We start from the raw sequence: 19,459 nt of genomic DNA, 5'->3' as shown, positions 1-19,459 counted from the left end.
GTCACCACTCCCGTTGCCGGCAGTGGGGTAGGTACCAGGCAGCACCCCGCTCCCAACAACGCACACCTGCTAGTGATCGTCTTTGCTTTCCTACTCTCTCCAAATATAGTCTAACTGTTGCACAAAATAGATTTTGAGTCAGTTTTTTGGTTTTAAGTAGCAGAAAAATCACATTATGTAATACGTTGTAGTTGTATTTCATGTTAATTAAATGTGTGTTGGTAAAACTTTGTTACTGTTCTATATAAAAAATGTAATCTCTGATGGTTGCAGTTCCCCTGATATTTGTAATATAATTTTATGTACTTAGTTTTGTCATTTCTTGCAAGAACTGAAGAAAAATCTTTGTAACACATTTGAAATTTTAATTTGCACTTCTGTATTTTAAATCTAACCATAATTAATCATTTTAAATAATTAAGTAGGCCTGAAAATCAGCCACTAGTGATGATGTTAAATACATCGCAATTTAATTAATTCTGAAACCTAAATTGACATTAGTTTTTCCCCCTGAGACCCTTAATTCTTTTAAATAACTTTACTGTTAATTTCCAGTGAACCATGGTCGCTGAAGAAAACTTGTCTAAAGCTCCAGGGTGTTGTGAATTGGCATTCTTATGTATTTTTTTTACGTTACAGCTGATTTTTAGCAAACAGACATATTGCTCTGTAATATAGCTCTTTGCCTTATATCAAAGTTCCTGAGGTTTCCTTTTCCCTCTTTCAAACTGCCTATTAAATAAAATAGTGTACATAATAGCCCATGCAAAGCGATATAGTTAAATAAAACCAGGCTAAATGGTTTTCTTTTCATCTGCCCAAAGTTAATAGCATTCGTGTAGTTTTTCAAAATAAAGTAAAACTAACACCACCAAAAGGAGGATGGACACCTTTCCTCACCGTGGGGTGAAGTCAGATGGTTGCTTCCGAAGTCGGCGATGTGGTGCTTAGAGAGCACTCGTCAGCGCACTCCGCTGAGCCTGGGGCTTCTAGGGACCGCGGTCTTTTCTGAAGATCTCAGAAAGGAGAGTTGGCCTCAGGACCTAATGTCCTAACTTAAAAAAAGTGCACTACTTTATTATAAAATGTTAATTGGATAGAACCCTTTTCAAAACCTTTGAAATAGTTACTGGTAATTTGCTAAAGTGCTCCCATTACTGCATATCTGAAGACAAAATGAACTGTAAATAAAATGAACTGTAAAAATTTGCCCCACGCTACAGAATCTAATGAGCGGGTAAATTTATTCAGTTTTAACTTTTAGTTACAATTATGAACATCATGTGTGCTGTTCCCACTCTTTAGGTTTTCACCCTAAAACATGTAAGCCTATCATGTAAGTGAATTTATTTGCTAAGAGAAAATACTTAAAATGACAGTGGACTCTGAAATGTCCAATTTACCTTACTCCCAGGAGATTGGATGGTTTAGCTGTAATAATCTTTATTACTACTACTATTCTTCTCTTTCTTGAAATATCTATATTAGGATGTTGGTAAATTGTCTCAAAAATAAAACTTTGTATTAAAAGGAAAGCTCAACTCCTATTTTTGTTACTACTAAATAATGCTTTTGTAAATTTGGATGGAATACCACTTGTATGTATTGCTATTGGGTTGCAGCTATGCCCTTGAGATTAATTTAAAATATACTACTTAATAAAAATTTCATGAAAGATGAATTCCGATCATCAAAAAGCTTGAATTTTGTGTGATATGTGTCACCAGTGTGGAACCAAATTGTAAAAGGTATTAATGTGACTTCTTCAAAAATCAAAACAACTTAAAAACATTTCACATTTCAGATGCTCGCTGTGCCAGTATTTAGCATACTTATTTTGTTGATAGTGGATATTAGTAGCACTGGTTTTTAAGTAATTTTGCCTTGGACACTAAGTTTCTATTCTAATTTATCAGTATGAGTCCGTTTTAAAAGTTGTTTCATCTACTTTTGACCCTTTTACCCCCTGCCCCAATAATACATTTACTTCGTCCTGTGGTACAAAATATAATTACAGTGGTACCTCAGTACTTGTTAATTCGTTCCAAAACTCATGATGGGCACCAAACAAGCGACATGCGATGAAGTATTTTCTCTCGCGGGGTGACATCGTGACTCATACAAGTTGTAGCAAGTGAGACTAGTCCCAAGCAAGCGAAGTGCTGAAACATTTTTTTCTCGTTAAAATGCAACCAGTACAGGGGTTTGACGAGGTCTGAAGGCAAGTACCAAGGAATGACTGTATTTAACAGGTGCTTTCAATTGGCCACTATGCTAAATACCTTGCATGCTGGTGTGTATCTTATTTAAAGTAACTCACAGAAGCATTATCACCCCCATTTTACAGCTGGGAGGGCAGGGATGTGCACGGGGCCCTCTGCTGGCAGGAGAAGAGGTTGGAAGCTTGTGCCAGGTCTCCTGCAGCAGCTAATGGCCTCTGTGTGTTCTGTTGTCTGAGGCCTTGCGTCATCTTCAGTCCTGCGGTATAACAATTACATTTGGAGATGTATTTATAATACTCCCTAGATCCAGATGCTACGGCAGTTTTCCAACTCCAGGTTTTTCTATCTTTTCTGACACCTTTGTCAAATTCCTACACAGACTGTGCCCTATGTAAGCTGTTCTGGTCACCCCTGATTAAGGTGTGTTAACATAAAGCTGGACTAGATACTGAAGTCAGCCCTCACCAAGCGGGAGTGAATGCCCACTGCATGCACAGGAAGCATGTTTGCTACCTTTAGAGGTTTGTGGTGGGTAATCAAAAGATTCGCGTGGTCCAGTTCAAGTTGTTTACTCTTAGCTCATGACTGAAAACCGAAGAATGTGGTCATGTGGCTACCTAGTGGACTTGTGGCGGGGCCAAGGTACTGTTACCGAAACAAGCCCCCTCTCCTGGGGTCTTTCTGTTACTGTGGGTTCGCTGCCTGCTGCCAGGTGTGAGGAATTGTGACTCTCAATGCCAGAGTCTGGTGAAAGGAACTATTCATTCAAAAGTTACACAGGTTCAGAGTGATGGCAGAATGTTGCTGTTAAAAATCCCAAAGTTCCTTTAAAACACCCACAAACATTCACACTGCCCTCCCTTCCCCCCTTTGTCCAGTCAGGCCAGTCACTGGTACCGTACCTCAGGAAAAAGAGAGTAGAAGTCTGTAACTTGGCTAGGCTCCCATTCTTCAGCCAAAACCGCATCCTCAGAGTGAGCCACGGAATCCTTCTGCATCCTTCCGAACTGTTGAGAGCTCTGCGTAGCTGCTACATCTTGCTTTCCTGCTTCCTAAGCTGCGCGGTCGAGGGAGCCCCCTCTCTGCTCCCAAAACCATGTGGTTAAGCTCCAGCATGGCTGCTGCCCCTGGATTAAAATCCCGGTGCCAGTCTTCCTCTGTAACAGCATTTCCGACTCCTCCCACAACTGGCTACACCTGCCAGCACTCCCGCATTTTTTGCCTTGGTGCCATATTCCGGGCAGGCGTGGAGTGAACCACTCTGAGCTGTCAGGAAGGCGCTGTAAGCGTAGCTGCCTCCCAGTTACATCACAAGTCAAAGTCATGCCCATCTCCCTAGCTAAACTTGTTGGTATGCAAAATAACTGGTCTTGCCTATCAGGTATGAAGCTACCTTGCTGTTGCTGATATGCACAATAACTCTCAATGGCCCTGCTCCATGGGTCGTATCCCCCAGCCACACTTGTGTGGGGGGAGGATATCCTATATTCTGGGACACCGCAAGTTCTGGACACTGTTACAAACCCCCCGTTACAACATCCCTAAGCAGAAGGTCCATTTCATTTTGTTTGCTTGTTGTGTGAATAGACACAAAAAGCAGCTCAAGCTTACTACTGTCCTCGTCTTGCCTTTTCCAAAACTCTTGGCTCTTTGACTTTCCATTTTTGTTTTGGAATAATTGTAAAATACAGCTTTCAAAAATAGCATTATCATGTATATGCACTCCAAAATTAATTGTTTATCACAGTAATGTTTAAGGGACAAACGCATGGATGTTTCCTAGTTAAAAATCACTGCATGTAATCTTGTTTGCCAGGTCCTTCCTCTGCTTTTCAGTGGTGGTGATGTTCTCTCATGTTTTCCAGTTTTAAAATGTTGAAGCAGAGTGCTCTTGTTGATCACCTTTTTAGGGTGAAATCTGAGTCAGGGTACTGGACCGAGCTGCAATACAAAGGGTCATGCCCGTGCTCATTGTGTCCTGCATAATGCCTCACTTGGCTAATAATGTTTCATTAAATTAAAGGGAGGACGCCATTCATGTAGAATGCAGTGTGAATGGTGCCCCCTAGAGGATGCAATACGGTACTGGGAGGGAAGCACAGCTGGAAGCCAGTGGTTCACATTTAGGGATTTTTTTTTTCACTGTCAGGGGATTCCTATATTAAAATAGCAGGAGGGTCACTTCTACACCTGACAGGTTTCTAACCAGGCAGCAGTGTCATTCGCAGCTAATGCACAGCACTGAGCGCTCTTGTCAGCTCCTCTGCAGCTCCTGCTTGCTTACTACCCAGGAAGAGCTAGGGTGGGGACAGAAACCACGGGGAAGCAGTGCTCAGGAGGGATGGCAAAAGGGCTGTCCTACAATCGTACACTGCATGGGTGTCCTTATCTCTTCATTGGGGAATATATCAACATAGACAAAACTTCCTCTGAATTCCCTTAGGGTCCTTTATAAAAGATGAGTTTTCCATTCTTAAATAAGAACCAACACACTGAGGTCAGTGCCCCCTGAATATGGCTCAAGTTGGAGGTACAGAGGGCTGGAGGCCAGCAGACCAGGGACCTAAGCGGCTTGGAGATGGTAGGTCTGTGATAAGGAATAACCTCTAATACACTTCCCTGCAAAAAGCGAGCCAAAGACAATGCAAAGAATACAAAGGTTGAGGAGGCAGAGCTGGAATATTTTGTAATGTCCAGGGCTGACAAGGAGTCAGTGGGGAGGGGGGAGTACTTCACTGAATGGAAGGGATGTACAGATGCTGACAGTCCTTGAGGACTTGAGGCAAACTGGGTCATCTGTTTAATTTTCAAAAAGCTGATAAAGAAATAGATGGCACAAAAACATCTTTATCTGACAGGAAGCCTGATAACAGCGAATTAGAATCTGACAAATGGAGAGGCTTTGCCACAGTTATCAATGACAAATAAATTTCCAGTGAAAAGGAAGGATTTACGTGAGGCGGACCTGGGGCCGGCCATTAAAGCCACAGTGAATGTCCTTAGACTGTAACTGCTTTTAATGAAGAGAGGCTGACTGGGCATTTTTGTCCAGAAAACAAACCAGTTGTTTTCATTGTTAATGTATATAAAAGTATACATTGATATAAATAAAAATCTAGATCTTAACTTCTTTTAAATTGATATTCAAGTACAGTTGTCTACACTTCCCCCCCATCTCTCCCCCGGACCCCAAGATCCTAATTTTTTTTTCAGTGTGAAAGAATTCTTGTGTTCTAATAAAAATCAAGTCTGAAATACTTGGGTTTTGCAGCAGTATTTGAGAAAGCGGAGGGCTTTGTGTATCGATAACACTAATAATAAATAAGAGTATTCTACAGTTGCTTCATTTGTTACAAATAAAAGAATAATTAATATACTAGGCAACCTTATTAGCAAACAAAATACAAACCAAAGGTGTTTTCATTATCTTGTTAGAAAAAAATGCTCAATGCTAGAAAGATTTCAGTGCAATGGCTACATTTTAATCACTGAAAACAGTATAAATTGATGTAATTACATACACACACAAAACTGGAAATACCTTAGGCCATGAAAATGTATATACCCTTTGGCCCAGCTGGGGGTTTATACAAAGAAAATCAAAAACGAAAGAAGGAAAATGATCTATGTACATTAGTATGTTGCAGTAATAGCAACAAGTGGGCAACAACCTAAGTGTCTAGTAAGGAGACTGGGTAAGTCAGAGGTTGGAAAGTGGACAGTTTAAGCAGACTTGAGAGCAGCATTTTTCTTTAAAGGCAAGTTACATACAACACTGTACTTACATAATGATTAAAAGTTTAGAGATGCATTTGGAAAAACGAAGTGGATATACAGTTGTTCACAGTGGTAAGATCAGATGTGAATTTTCTCACATTTGTCATGTTTTCATGTATATCGAGAAATACATTCAGATGAGATGCATAAATCTTTAAGTTCAAAATAATTTGACACGTGTCTAAAAAAAACACTGACTGAGAGAATGCAGGAAAAGGCTTTTACTGTGTGATCTCTTTTACCCCTGTGAGCCCACTGCTTGGCTAACACTAGACGTGTGCAAGTGTGTGCTGCTGTGTAAAGAAATGTCTAGTCAATAAATGCCCCACGTGCCCATGTGTCTGCACACCAGACAAAGCCCAGGAAAGAACAGTGATTCTTCTGCCCTAGCTGAGCACTCACCTCCCCACACATGCAAAGTATTCATCCGCAGAATTGTAAAACATAGATAGGGTGCTAGCTCCTAGTACAAGAATTCAATCTAAAACAAACAGGGAGAGAATGAAAATACTTCTACTTTTAAATGTTACTCACAAAACTGATGACCCTGGAATACTTTCATTATCTGAAACAACTTTCAGTATCAAATGAGTGGTTATATGCCTGGTATAAAGTACTAGTTATCACTTAAAATAGTATTTTATCACTTTTACACCATAATTTGTAAGTGCTCTCAGGTTTGAAAACTAATTAAATCTGCTCTCAGCGTTTTGCTGCAGAGTTAGGGAACTGGGTCCTTTAGAATGCTCTAACAGCTTGATGGCCTTGTCAGAGTTTTCAATATTTCTAAGCAGAGTCTCTAACCGTCTCTTAATTTTCTTCTGATCTTCAAGAGCACAGCCGATTACTATGGACTGAAACTTCTGATCAACCGGCCCAGGTGGCACCTCAGACGTACACGCACTATACAGCGACATCAGGTGACTCCTGGCATTTTCCAGATCATCCAAAAACTTGCTGACCACCTCATCGATAATCCTGGTGGCGTGCTTGAGGGACTCTTGCTGCTGAGGGTTTCTAATTGTTTCCACCGAAACTTCAACGGTGAGGGTCCGTCCCATCAAACGGTTTGCAGTCAGATTTAATTCTTCTCTTTCTCCTAAGCATAAAAAGTTCAAAATATCAATCAAGATGAGACATAACCTTAAATACGTTGAAGGGGGTCAGAACAGGCCTCCCCAAGATGTGCTACAATGGGATGTGAATTATTTTGAGCTGAAGGCCCTCGAGACCCTGAGGGTTCATGAGAAACTCTTAGCTCAACCCTGAAGAATTTAAATTAGGGGTCTTGCTCATAATAAGAGTTACTACCAGGGATAACTCGTATGGCCTATCCACAGGGCAGGGCAAACTTCTAACAACTGAACATCTGCTCTCCTTACTGCCCTGCAAACCCCGCTCCTCCCCTCCGAAGCCCCAGGCACTCCACGTCATTCCTTAGCTCTCAGTCACAGACACCGACTCTTACCTTCGGTCTCCAACCCCTCGTGTATATGGGGTCTCCGACTCTCTCTGCACATGGGGTGCCCATAGGTACGTATGTAGTTAAATTTGGTTATTTTTCTGTTGCTAATCTGCTCATGTCAATTTAATAATTAGACCAGATGAAAGAACCCATAAAGGTAGAGAAACATTTCTTCCTCCCAACAATGCCAAGAACATCAGCATTCATTTGTGGCTGCATCTATTTTTAGTAACCACCTCTGCTATGAACTTGCTCAGTGTTACAGTTAAAACTATAGCATCTAAGTTTAACTGATGAAGCGTACTGGGTTGTAGAGGGAGGCTGTAGAACGTCTGTCTCTGAAAGTGTATATGTACGGAATACCAGGTGACCTCTCAAGCCGTCATGTTTGCAAAGGTTCGGGCAGGTTTGCGTTTGTAACTGGGATGGAGATTACGTCTTAACCCAGAGTGAACAGTGAGCGTAACTAGGGCTGTATGCTGGTTAGAGTTGCAGGGCTCAGGGGTCCTGGATCTCTCCATAAGGATGTTCATGTGGGGGAGAAAAAAATAACTCCCGCTCTATCTGAGTTCTTGTCTGAGAATACCTGTGATAAAAGACTAACAAGAAAAAAATAGAAGTTATTAACATGTGTGCCTCACACACACACGAGAAACTGAGTAACTGTCTGAGACAGCCCAAGCCAGTGCCTGATGCACCAGCTCCGGCTAAAGACGGAAGATGCTGGGGAGGGAAGGAAGCAGTCACGGGAGGTTACCAGGAAGAGCTCGGTACACACAGCTGAGATTTAACTACAGTAGGTACCTACTCCATTGAAGAGTTTCTTGTGATTTACAGTCCTCTTCCTGAACAGAGAGGGAGACATCCTTACAAATGGAAATTTAGAAATGTAAATGTCTCTTACAAAAAAGGATAACTTCTCTGTTTTCAGAGCTTCTCTGTCTGCAGTTTCTCAAAAATAATCAGCTCAAAATTGCCTTATGCCAAACAGGTATATTTTGGGGCGGCATATTCTGCATGTTTATCAGAAACAATGCCCCAATTTGGGCTGAAAAAACAGCCATGAAAGTGGAGAAAAGCTGGCCTCAGAGTTAGCCATAAACTTCACCCCCTGGAGACAAACTTAAGACAGCGGCGGCCTGAGTGCCAGCCAGCACGAAGAGGCAATGATGGGGGAGGCGCTCTGTCAACATCTCATTACTTGTATGAAAAAGTCTGCAATCTCCCATTTGTCCTGTTCTGCAACTTCCTTCCTAATTCACTGCTCTTTCGCCAGGATGACGAGGAGACAGACTAGACCCTGGCCCCACTGTGCCCTCCGGATTAGACCGCACCCTCACCACACCAGCTGCCGGGCCCTACTTGCCCTGCGAAGCACCGAAGGAGCTGACTTAGGAAGTCCATTGCTAGTGAAAGCGAATCACCAGTGACCTGTTCCCCACGGACAGCCATGTGTTCGTGTGAAAATGATAGCTCTTCGTTACATTAATGGGGTTTTATTGGGTCTATAATTTATTTTCTCCTCTTCCCCTCTCACCTTTTTCCTCTGCTTTCACATCTTTTACATTCCAGTAACTTGCACAGAACTGAAGTTAGGAGGGGAACCTGAGGTCAATTCTTGGCCTTATTGTGTGGGGCCAGCTTTTCTGCCAGAGGAACTTGTGGGTGTTTTGCTGTCACTCCCGGCACCGCCTGGCCTGGGAGCACAGGGCAAGGAGGGCCTCTGGGTAAGTGGCTCTTCTGATAAACTGACAGTGGCAGCTGCTGCCGCTGCTCACGGTAACTGCTGAAACCCGGTGCGCTCACACCACAGGCCAGGCGAACACCAACCCACGCTTATCAAAAACCCCTTAAAGGGTGGAACGATGAGCCCCCACACGTGGAAACAGCTCTCACCATCGCTGATCTGCCTCATGTCCTGGCTGTTTTGGATGCTGTGGATCATTTCCAGGAGGATTTCTTTCTCTTGTTCAATAGCAGTTGCTGCTTCTCTTAGAGCTTCCACCCTGTATAAATTGGGAAAACACAACAGCACTGTATGGAAGATTACTTTTCCCCATCTTTCTATCATTGGACTCAAGTTTAAAGATCATCAGGAACACTTTTCAAGATGTCCTTACACGTTTTTATTTTTTACTCTCATTTTTTAATTTTTTTTACCCATTTACCCCACTCCCATTTTCCTCCCTGCTCATAGGACAATCACTCTGTTTAGTAATTATCTACTTGTTGCAAAATATTATTTGTGTATTCATATATTTTTAATTTCTATCTTACGCTGCTTCTTTTTTCACTCAGCATCATTCTGTTAAGAACCGTCCAGGACCCTCTCTGTACATCGAGGGAGAAGCTGTAACTGCGGTTATCCACGTGTACACCTGCCTGACTTTACCTCCATTCGCACTCACCTCGTCCCTCAGCTATTCCTCACTGCAAATAACACTTCGGTGACTACCTGCCCCCTGAGGATACATCCCAGGACAGAACCTGAGACACGGTGCGCGTTCCCTCAATCTGACTCAGTACTGGGACTGCTTTCTAGAAGGGCAGACCAGCAGGCCATGCTCCTGGCGGCAAAGCCCAGGCGTCCCTCTACTCCCACAGCCCTACCAATACTCAGCATTTGCCAATTTTGTAACTACTCGTGGCCAGTCTGGTAAGTATAGTGAAGCCTGTTCACAGCCTTTGCCTATTTTCTGTTTTCTTTCTTAAACGGGTGTTGCTGCCCCCTTGTTGATTTGCCTACTCACGGTACTAACCCCTCGCTAGCTGCAGACGATATTGTCTCCTCCCGTCCTAGCACACATGCACTTGGGGACGTCCTTCACGGGACAGAGACCCTGATTTCGAAGTGATCCAATTCACCTTTTCCTGGTTTTATTTTGCCTTATGGTTTATGCTTTTCAAATTTGGTTTCAGGTTCTTCCCCATCCCTAGGTCATAAGATGTTCACCTATATTTCCCTCTATTAACTCTATTATTTTACCTTTATCATGTTTACATGTTAATCCATCTAGAATCCACCCTTTCATGGAGTTAGGTTAGATGTTTCATTTTTCACCCAATAGTGAACCATTTTCTCCAATGTTACCTACCAAAAATCCGTCTTTCTCCCAATGATTTGTAGATGGTCTACCTCTGAAATCTCTGTTCCATTTGACTGCTGTTACACAAACACCCATTTTAAGAAATAGAACGGGTCTTATAAAAGGCCTTAATAGTTGGTAGGAACAGCCCCCTAATCCTCTTTAAAGAACATTTAGCTATTTAGACTTTTATTCCTCCGTATAAACTCTAGAGTGTACTGGGATTTTCAAAGCCGGGGTAAATCTGATACCTTTGTAGTATTGTCATTCCATGCAAGAGCACACTAGGTCTCCATTTATTCAGATCCTCTGCTATATATTCTATCAGAGTTTGAAGTGTTCCTAATGGTAGTCTTGAGTGTTCTAGATACTTGGTGGATACTGCTGCTACTGTGAACAATATGCTTTTAATAATATTTTCTAGTTGGTTATTTCTGGTTAGAGAAATGCTGTTTTCTAGGTTTATCTTGTAACCAGCAACCATGACTGACACCTAATTTTAATGGTTTGTCTTTTGATTCTATTGGTCCTTCTGGATTGATGATCATAAAATGATAGTTTTTATCTCCTCTTCTTCAATGCCATTAGCTCCTATTTTTCTTTATATAGTACTGACTAGAGCCCGCCAGTACTGTACTAAATGGTGGTGGTGAGAGAGGGCGTTTGCCTTTTCCCAAGTTTAAAGCAAATGCCTCTGTAAGTTTCTGACACAGAGACATGATGAAACTATAGAAGCACTACCTTCCCCAACCCCCCAACCATACACATTCACGCCCTTATAACTACACACACACACGGATATACCCAGTCACCAAAGGACTAGGCTGTGGAATCTTGAGAGCAAGAAAAAAAAAATCCGGTATATTTAAAGCGCTCTGTTTCCGGGTACTTTCTGGCTGTAGAGTACACCACAGCTAAAGAAGCTGCCAGCTCTTCCGAAATAAACAGCGGCAGACCCGTGCCCAGTACTCAGGTGGCCTTAGAAACACAAGTTCTCGGAAGATCTAATCCTGGGCGCTGCCTTAAGGGGGCACAGAAGGAACAATCTCACCAGTGTTTTAGCACCTGTCCACTCCATATAAAGGTCCCCCCGCTCCTCACCCCAACCACACATATGCCTTTTCCCCAACAGCCACCCACCTGTTATACCCCAAAATAGCACGCCTAAGCAGAAAAGTCACAGGGGCTCTTTATTCATTAAGATGCTAAATATATGATGGACTTAGTGTTTGTAAGAGCCAGTCAAAGAGCGGTAAGAATCTTCCTACGTAACAAATCTGGCTAAAAAACACAATAAAAAATAGTAACATAGAAAAATGCAGCATGAGGCTATTTCTAGCGCCATTCATCATGTACCTACACATTTCGCATTTGCAAACTCTCAGACAGATAACCTAGGGCCCAGTACGCACGAAAGAGACTGAGTTGGTACTAAGATGAAATATTTATGCTAAAAACACAAACCCTGACCCTAGTATTTAAACGACACAGATGGACCATGGACTGGTAAATGATAAAATGCTGAAAAAAGAGATCAATTTTTTAACACTTGAGTTTGTATTGAAATGCAAAATGATAAGGGATTGAAAGTTTTCTAAAAAGAGGCTTCATTTACAACAGTTACAATAGTGGCTACATGGTGTTAATAAAAATGCTTTAAAAGGAGACACTCTAGAAAAAATATGACTTGTCATATGAAAAAGTATATTTTCTCATCAAATGAGACCAAATATATAGGAAATTGGATGGAAATTTTATGGGCCCCCCCCATTAGGCTAGATATTGACAGGGCATATTCCCTGTGAAAAACAGATTTCATCTTTTACCAAACTTCTTATGTTTGTTTTCATGTAATAGCAGAGGTAAAATATCATTCTTTGGAACCAAGGGTTTTTGTTTTGTTTTGTTTCTGGCATCCTTGACCTTTCATTTGCTATTCTCTTGTCAGCAACACTCTTTTAAAAAACAGTATTCATTTATTTTTAGAGAGAGGGGAAAGGAGGGAGGAAGAGAGGGAGAGAAACATCGACTGGTTGCCTCTCACAAGCCCCCATCTGGGGACCTGGCCTGCTACCCAGGCACGTACCCTGTATGGAATTGAACCAGTGACTTTTTTGGTTCACAGGCTGGGGCTCAATCCACTGAGTCACACCAGCCAGGCCGTTGGCAACATTATCCTTGACGCTTGTCTACTGGTGATCTTTTGTCAAAACCCAATCCTTTCAGCAGGAGCCGTGCCCTTTCCAACTTCCCCCCCTTCTTCCTCGAGGCAGTTGTGTCTCGCTCAGCACTGCTGTACATCTGTCTAGTGCATGGACTACATCGTGTTTTTCATCTTTTCTTTTAAAAATCTGTACCTAGATCTCTACTTAGCTTGTTTAAGTAGTATTTGCACTGTTTATCAGCTATTGGTATTCTTTTTCTTTTTAATCCTCACCTGAAGATATGTTTTTTAATTGATGTTAGAGAGGAAGAGGGAGAGACAAAGAGAAAGAGAAACAGCGATCGACTGCCTCCCAAATGTGCCCGGACTGGGGACCGAAACTGCAGCCGAGGTCTGTGCCCCGACCGCGGATCGAAACTGCACCCAAGGTCTGTGCCCTGACTGGGGATCAAACCCGTAACTTTCTGGTGTACGGAACAAGGTTCCAACTAACTGAGCCAGGACTGCTGGTATTCTTAAATCCAACTCCTATAATCTTTTGGTCTACCTTTCCATATGTTCTAGACAATTGTTAGTTTAGCTGTTATATCTTCAAGTATTTCCTGTCCTGCATGCCATTATTTTCTTCTGGAACTCTGGTTAGACAAATATTAAGTGAGGATGGTCCACCTCACTTAATCCTCCAAGTTTTTTTAACACATCATTTGATAGCACTTTTCCAGGGGGAGAGGGGCAGTTCTGTTTTTACTAAGAGATCCTGGAAGCAGCTGCAGGTCCAATTTGGGAAGGAACTCACATCAAGGCTGGCCTGGGCTGTGCTTCTGGAAAGCTCTCTGCATGAAATGACAACTACGCAGGCTTTAACCAAAAGAGACTGTAATCGGGATATTCGCGGGGGGCCAGAACTGAAGTGCACTCATGTTCAGCTAGTGCTCTGGTCGCCGGCATCTCACAACCCTCTGCAGCCTGGGTATCAAAAGACGAATTATTGGAAGACTTAGGAGAGACCCAACAGTGATGTCACAGACTGCGGCTCCTACGGTGTCAGCTAGTCCAGGGTACAGTGGACCCTGCAGTGGCTTTTCAGGCCAGCTCTTCACACCTTGAGTAGTTACGGAAACTCTCCTCGCCTCAGTTTTCCTCATAGATGAGGAGGAAGGATTTAATACAGTGACTAACAACATTGCCTTAAAAAATATATACATGAGTTATATGTAATGGGCCCCAATGGTGCTGGCAAACATTAGCTTCATGATATTTATTACATACTAACCATTATGAACTCGGGCTTACAAGTAACAGGAATTTGTGTTTTCATAAAAAGGAGTGAAAATGGAGAGCGCTCTCATCATGGATTTATTTGAAAGAAATAATGTCTAAAACAGGTTCTTAAAACCACAGTCCTGTCTCGTATTCAATACTCTGGTATCAAAAGAATACTACAATGACCACTCATATTTTAGGCAATGTAAGGTTTTGAAGGGTTTTCCTGATCATAACCAGAACATTACAGTACATTCACTGTGGAGACCCGGGCATGAAAATGGGACTGGTGTTGAGTGCGAGGAGACTCGAGAGGAGCATGGCCTTCGGCAAGCCACACAGTCCCTCGGGACCGCAGGTCCCTCATTTCGGAGAGAGGTACCATCTGTCCTCCTAGTAAAAGGGCTGTGTAAGGTTCAAATGACAATGTTTATGAAAAGTGCTCTTTTAAATTATAGGCTGTTATACAATATTAACCATGATACCATCTTCTTGTCTGACTCCTGGGACCCTGGCACACCCAGAGAACTTTAAGCAACAGGAAACTTTCAGTCAGACAAGTGATCCACATCACCGGCCTTCATTCCCCCACCCCCCATTTCCCTGCTGCCCCAGAAGCCCCTGCAAATGGCTGATAAGAGGGAGGAGGAGCCCCAGTAGGATCAGGGTGGGAAAATGTGTGAGCAGCCAACCTCCTGTCCTGTCACTTTCCCCTGTGCTCTTCTCCACAACCCATGTCCCATCTTCATTACCGTCCAGAGCCTTCTAGGACCTGGCACAGAGTGGGTGTTCAATAGTTACTGAGTTCAACACCAATTTAAATGGACTTTACACCTCTTTCAGTAAAATCATCTTATACTTCCTTATACTTCCCACACTTTAAAATACAACATATTTAAGAAAACTAGTAATAAAGTATTAAGCTCTAAAGCCAGTCTTCTGGGGTTCTAGCCATGTGACCTTGAACAAGACATTTAACTTTTTTTTTAATTTTTTTTTTTAATTTTTTGTTATTCAAATACAGTTGTCTGCATTTTCTCCCCATCCCTCCACCCCATCCCAGCCAAACCCACCTCCCTCCCCCGCCTCCACTTTCCCCCTTGATTTTGTCATGTGTCCTTTATAGGATTTCCTGTAGACATTTAACTTTTTAAGTTTCAATTTCCCATCAGAAGAATGGAGGTAATACAACTTCCACAAAGGCATGGGACCTGGCATACAGTCAGTGCTCATTAAGTGAATAAATGTTAGCATGTATTATTTATAATTAGGACAACTTAAGCAAGGTATTTTGAGCCACTATGAGTGCAAAAACCAGACAACCATTTAGAACTGGTGAGGAAAACCAGGAGACACAGGGATCACCTTTTCAGAAGGAATCAAAAAAGAAAGGCCAGTGGCCTGGTAACATGTTAGAAATAAATGGGGTTTCTCTACTGATTTGCAGAACGTTGCCAAGTATCTTAAAGCAGTTAAACGCCGCGCCCACCACCCAGTTCAACTGCCAGGTCCTAAAATGTTTTGCATAATTCTGTTTTCAGTTTCATAGGAAAGAAGTTTCTACCACAATGTATAAAATTAGTATTGATGAGAGACTGTAAATGCAAGCTTCTGTATGTAAACTCTACCTAAATCACTGCTTTACTAGTCATCCTTAATGTAGAATTAAACTATTCGAGCAAAATTACATATATCATGTTTTCTTTTAAAAATTCCCCTTCTAAGCATAATTCCAGTTTTTAACAGTGTAGTGATCTGTGTGTGACTTTGCCCATGTGGTTTCAAATAAACTTGACATTTGCATTTTTCTGTTTTTACTTACTTCCTGAAACACATCCTTACTGTTCAGTCAATACTACCTTTTTTTAAAGAAAGAAACAAAGCTTACAACAGTCTGAACGTATGAGAATCGTAAGTCCTTACAACGAACAGTTCAACACAATCTGTCTTTCCTCCTCAACTCGAGGGTTGATTAAGAAAGTGATAGTTTAATCATTTGTACACAGCAATCAGAGTTCATTTTATATTAATCAATATTAGAATATAATAATACTCAAAGCCAGAGGCTTTCTTTCAGAGATGAGTACTTGACTTTTGTGCCTACCACAAATGAGGCATTTATTCAAGTTTGAGGACAATGACTTAGTTTGAAGGAGGAGAGGGAAGCCCTCATTCCTTTCCGGAAAAATCCTTTCTTTCTAATTAGGGGAGGAAGACCTCTGAAACGGCTGAGAACACGCCCTCAAAGCTGTAAATATCCAGGGAGGTGTGTGAGCTACTTGTTATACTGCTACATAAAAAGAAATATTCTTCAGAGGACGTTAAGTATCTGAGGCCACTGATCTCTAGTTTTGCTCCACTTTCCCTGGGGGTTGATGTAAAACCGTTAATGTGAAAAGTAATGGAGAAGCATTACTTCTTCTTGTTCTATTTTTCTCATTCTCAGCAGAACCCCAGAAAGCGGTTTTGGCTCAGGTTTCTCTAGCCGTTGCCATCCATGAGATCATCGTGGGTGGAGAATTTCTCTTTTCTGACTCCTTTCTTGGGGTGGTGATAATGAATGCCTCATTCGCTAAGATATACGGTGGTTATTAATGCGCTGCCTCGGAAAACAGACACCTTTTCTTGTTTTGCTGTATTCACGTGGGGAGGTAACACAATGCTTAAAATGTTTGGCTCACATACTCCTTTGCTCACCCAGAACCTGGTGAAAACTATGGGAAAAAACTCTGTGTAGTTCCAGGGGGCTGTGGGTGCCTTAATGAGATTGTCATTTAACTACACGTGCACACAATGTACACAACTTCAGTGACATAAACGTTTACAGGAAGTACAATACGTAAAAGTTTGCATACACCCTTAAAGGACGTCTTTCCAAAATTTAATATGACTTGTCCGGGAATTCTACACAAGCCTAGCACCTCACTGCTGAATAAAATCGTACTCAGAGAAGAGGGAAAAACTGTGACTCTCTCATCCTGAAGCTGGCATTCTGAAGAAGGTGTCAGCACAGCGTCTCTGGAGGAGGGTCACACCATAAATACCGAGACTCCCAGAGGGCTGAATGCAGGATTAGGGGGAAACGGAGGCTGCAGGGTCTTTATTCCACAAAGTGCCAAGCCACCGTTCACCCAGAAGCGCCCCGTTTGTCCTCCTCCTCTCTAACCCTTGCTGTCGGACGCATTCCTGGATTTTTAAAACGTTCTGCTCTCAAGTGTTTCGGCGCCGAGAAACTGATCATTCCCATCTAGGACCGCTCCTCTGCTGCCTCTGTTCAAAATGCACAATTGGTAATGAGTAAGTTGAAAACATCTGGGAAGACCATACCCCGGCACCCAGAAGGTTCCAGAAGTTCTGTAGACTCTGAGGGTCGCCGTCCCTGATCTCAAATGACGTCCCTTTTTATCTTCTCTGATTTTTCTGCGCTCTGGAACGCTCAGGTCTGTTAAAGGACCACGTGGCCGCCAGTAAGGTGCTCATGGATTCTGCTTAGATAGAACGCGTTTTCTCTCAGCCCACGCGAGGAAAACCCACCCAAACACAACGCACCGTGTCCCGGGAAAACAAGTCCCGGGGCGCAGTGCCCCCCGGCCGCCCTCACCTGAGCTCCAGCTGGTCCAGGCTCTCCAGCAGGCGGCTGGAGCGGTCGGCCATGGAGGACGAGCGGCAGAAGCGGCCCTCGTTGGCCTTCGCGTTGATCTTCGCTTGAGCCATGGGAGCCTCTGAGGCGGGACGGCCAGGTCACGGCCTCTCCGGCGGCGGTGGCGAGTGGAGAGCTCCGGTGGCTGGGGGTGGCGTCGTCACCGCGCGGCTCCCGCCTCCTTCTGACGCCCGCGGAGGGGGGGCGGTGCCCGGAGGCGCCGGTTCTGCCGCTGCCGCGTGGCCAAACAAGGGCAGGCGCGCTGCCCGCAGCTGGGGGGCTCCGGGCCTGGCGGGGGAGCGGCCCCGGCGGCCACCGACACCTCCCAGAGGGGCAGACGCAGAAGGGGAGGTCCTGAGCTGATCCGCGGATCCATGTGCCCCTCGGACCCTGATACCAATCAAACCGCAGCGGAGACGCACACAACACCCCCACCCCCGACGCTGCGTGCAGCCCCGGAGTCACTAACTCCCCACAGGCTCCCCAGTGGCTGTATCTGTGTGGCTCCGCTTGGTTCCTCCCAGCCCTCACAATGCACAGCAACAACAAAAACGTCAAAGCCCGGGGATGCATGGAGAGAAGGACCCCTTTCTCTCTAGCTGCCTGCAGCTAGGCAGTCTGTCCTTGCCCCGTTACCACTTCCCTAAGATGAGTACGATAGTCTGGACGACACAAGGTAGTACTGGGGAAAAATAAAAATCTACCCAACTTTCCAGTTGGATGTAGGAAGCAAGGTGAACTGACTTCAACACGTTCTAATGAAAGGGTTTTTTAATGACTTTTCCTATTTATAAAAATCATTCTTGTTGGAATTTCAGTGAAATGATGGGTTTAATTAAGGTAATTTCACACCTAATTTATGTAAATCTGTCAAGAATGAAAAGATGCAGTAAGTCACTAGGTCAGTTACTATGAATGTCGGTAAAATGGAGTAGGGCTGGGAAGTCAAAGATTTATCTACTTAAAACTTGATTTGCTCCCATCTCTTCATATTGCAAGGATGAGAATGTACAGGACACAGAAAATAATAGGTAATAACAGCTTAAAGCTGAATCACAACCTTTAATCTGAGATCAAAGCCATTTAAATACTTGAACAGAGATGAGGCCCTTAACCCTGGTACCCAATTCCCTCAGACCTCAATCCACACACTAATGAACTTTCGGCGCAGGGGATTACCTGACATCATTAAATATATTTTGTCATGCCATGATACAAACTGGGAATTCTAAGATATTCTGTGACTGGTTTAAAAGTGTATTAAGTAATTTCAGAATCATCCTAGATGCTCTACTTTCAGAATATATCCAAATCTGTCTCCCCAGGTTCACTGCCAACACCAATCCCCACCCGGATGCTACTGGACTACCCTCCTCTCTGGTCTTCCTGCTTCCACTCTGGCCTCTCATCTATGCTGTCACCGCAGTACCTTCAGTAATCTTTCTACAATAAATAGGCAGATCACAACTTATTCTCAGGAACTTTCAATGGCTCCTCATTTGAGTAAAAGCCAAGGTCCTTAGAAAGGCCTCAGGGACTTCATCTATTACTCTCCTTCCTCCTCATAGTCTTCTTGCTTTTCCACGGATATATCAAGCTGACTTCTAGACCTTTCACCGTCCATGTGGCACTCTTTTCTCATACTATTTGCATGGCTCACTCCATCAACTTCTTTAGGTCTTTTTGCTCAAGTTCATCGTATCAGATTTCTTTCAGACCACCCCATTAAAAATGACAATGCCCCCACCCAATCCCCGCCCTATCTGTCCCTTCTCCATACTCCTTCATTTCACTTAAATCACCATTGGATATGCTTGCTAATTATATCCAGCACTCTCCGGC

At 43.2% G+C, this 19,459-nt stretch overlaps 1 protein-coding gene across 1 annotated transcript; it reads right to left on the bottom strand.

Moving 5' to 3' along the window:
* Positions 1 to 5,682: 5,682 nt before the first annotated feature.
* Positions 5,683 to 17,791, bottom strand: BAG2 (BAG cochaperone 2). Its single transcript, XM_024576669.2, has 3 exons — positions 17,579 to 17,791; positions 9,361 to 9,470; positions 5,683 to 7,098 (listed from the first exon to the last, which is right to left on the bottom strand). The coding sequence occupies exons 1-3, from the start codon at positions 17,689 to 17,691 to the stop codon at positions 6,686 to 6,688; spliced, it is 636 nt and encodes a 211-aa protein (XP_024432437.2). The 5' UTR covers positions 17,692 to 17,791; the 3' UTR covers positions 5,683 to 6,685.
* Positions 17,792 to 19,459: the final 1,668 nt, after the last annotated feature.

This window comes from Desmodus rotundus, chromosome 11 (genome assembly GCF_022682495.2).
Source record: "Desmodus rotundus isolate HL8 chromosome 11, HLdesRot8A.1, whole genome shotgun sequence".
In the NCBI taxonomy this organism is placed as follows: Eukaryota; Metazoa; Chordata; class Mammalia; order Chiroptera; family Phyllostomidae; genus Desmodus; species Desmodus rotundus.
This window is presented reverse-complemented; position numbering and strand designations above follow the sequence as displayed.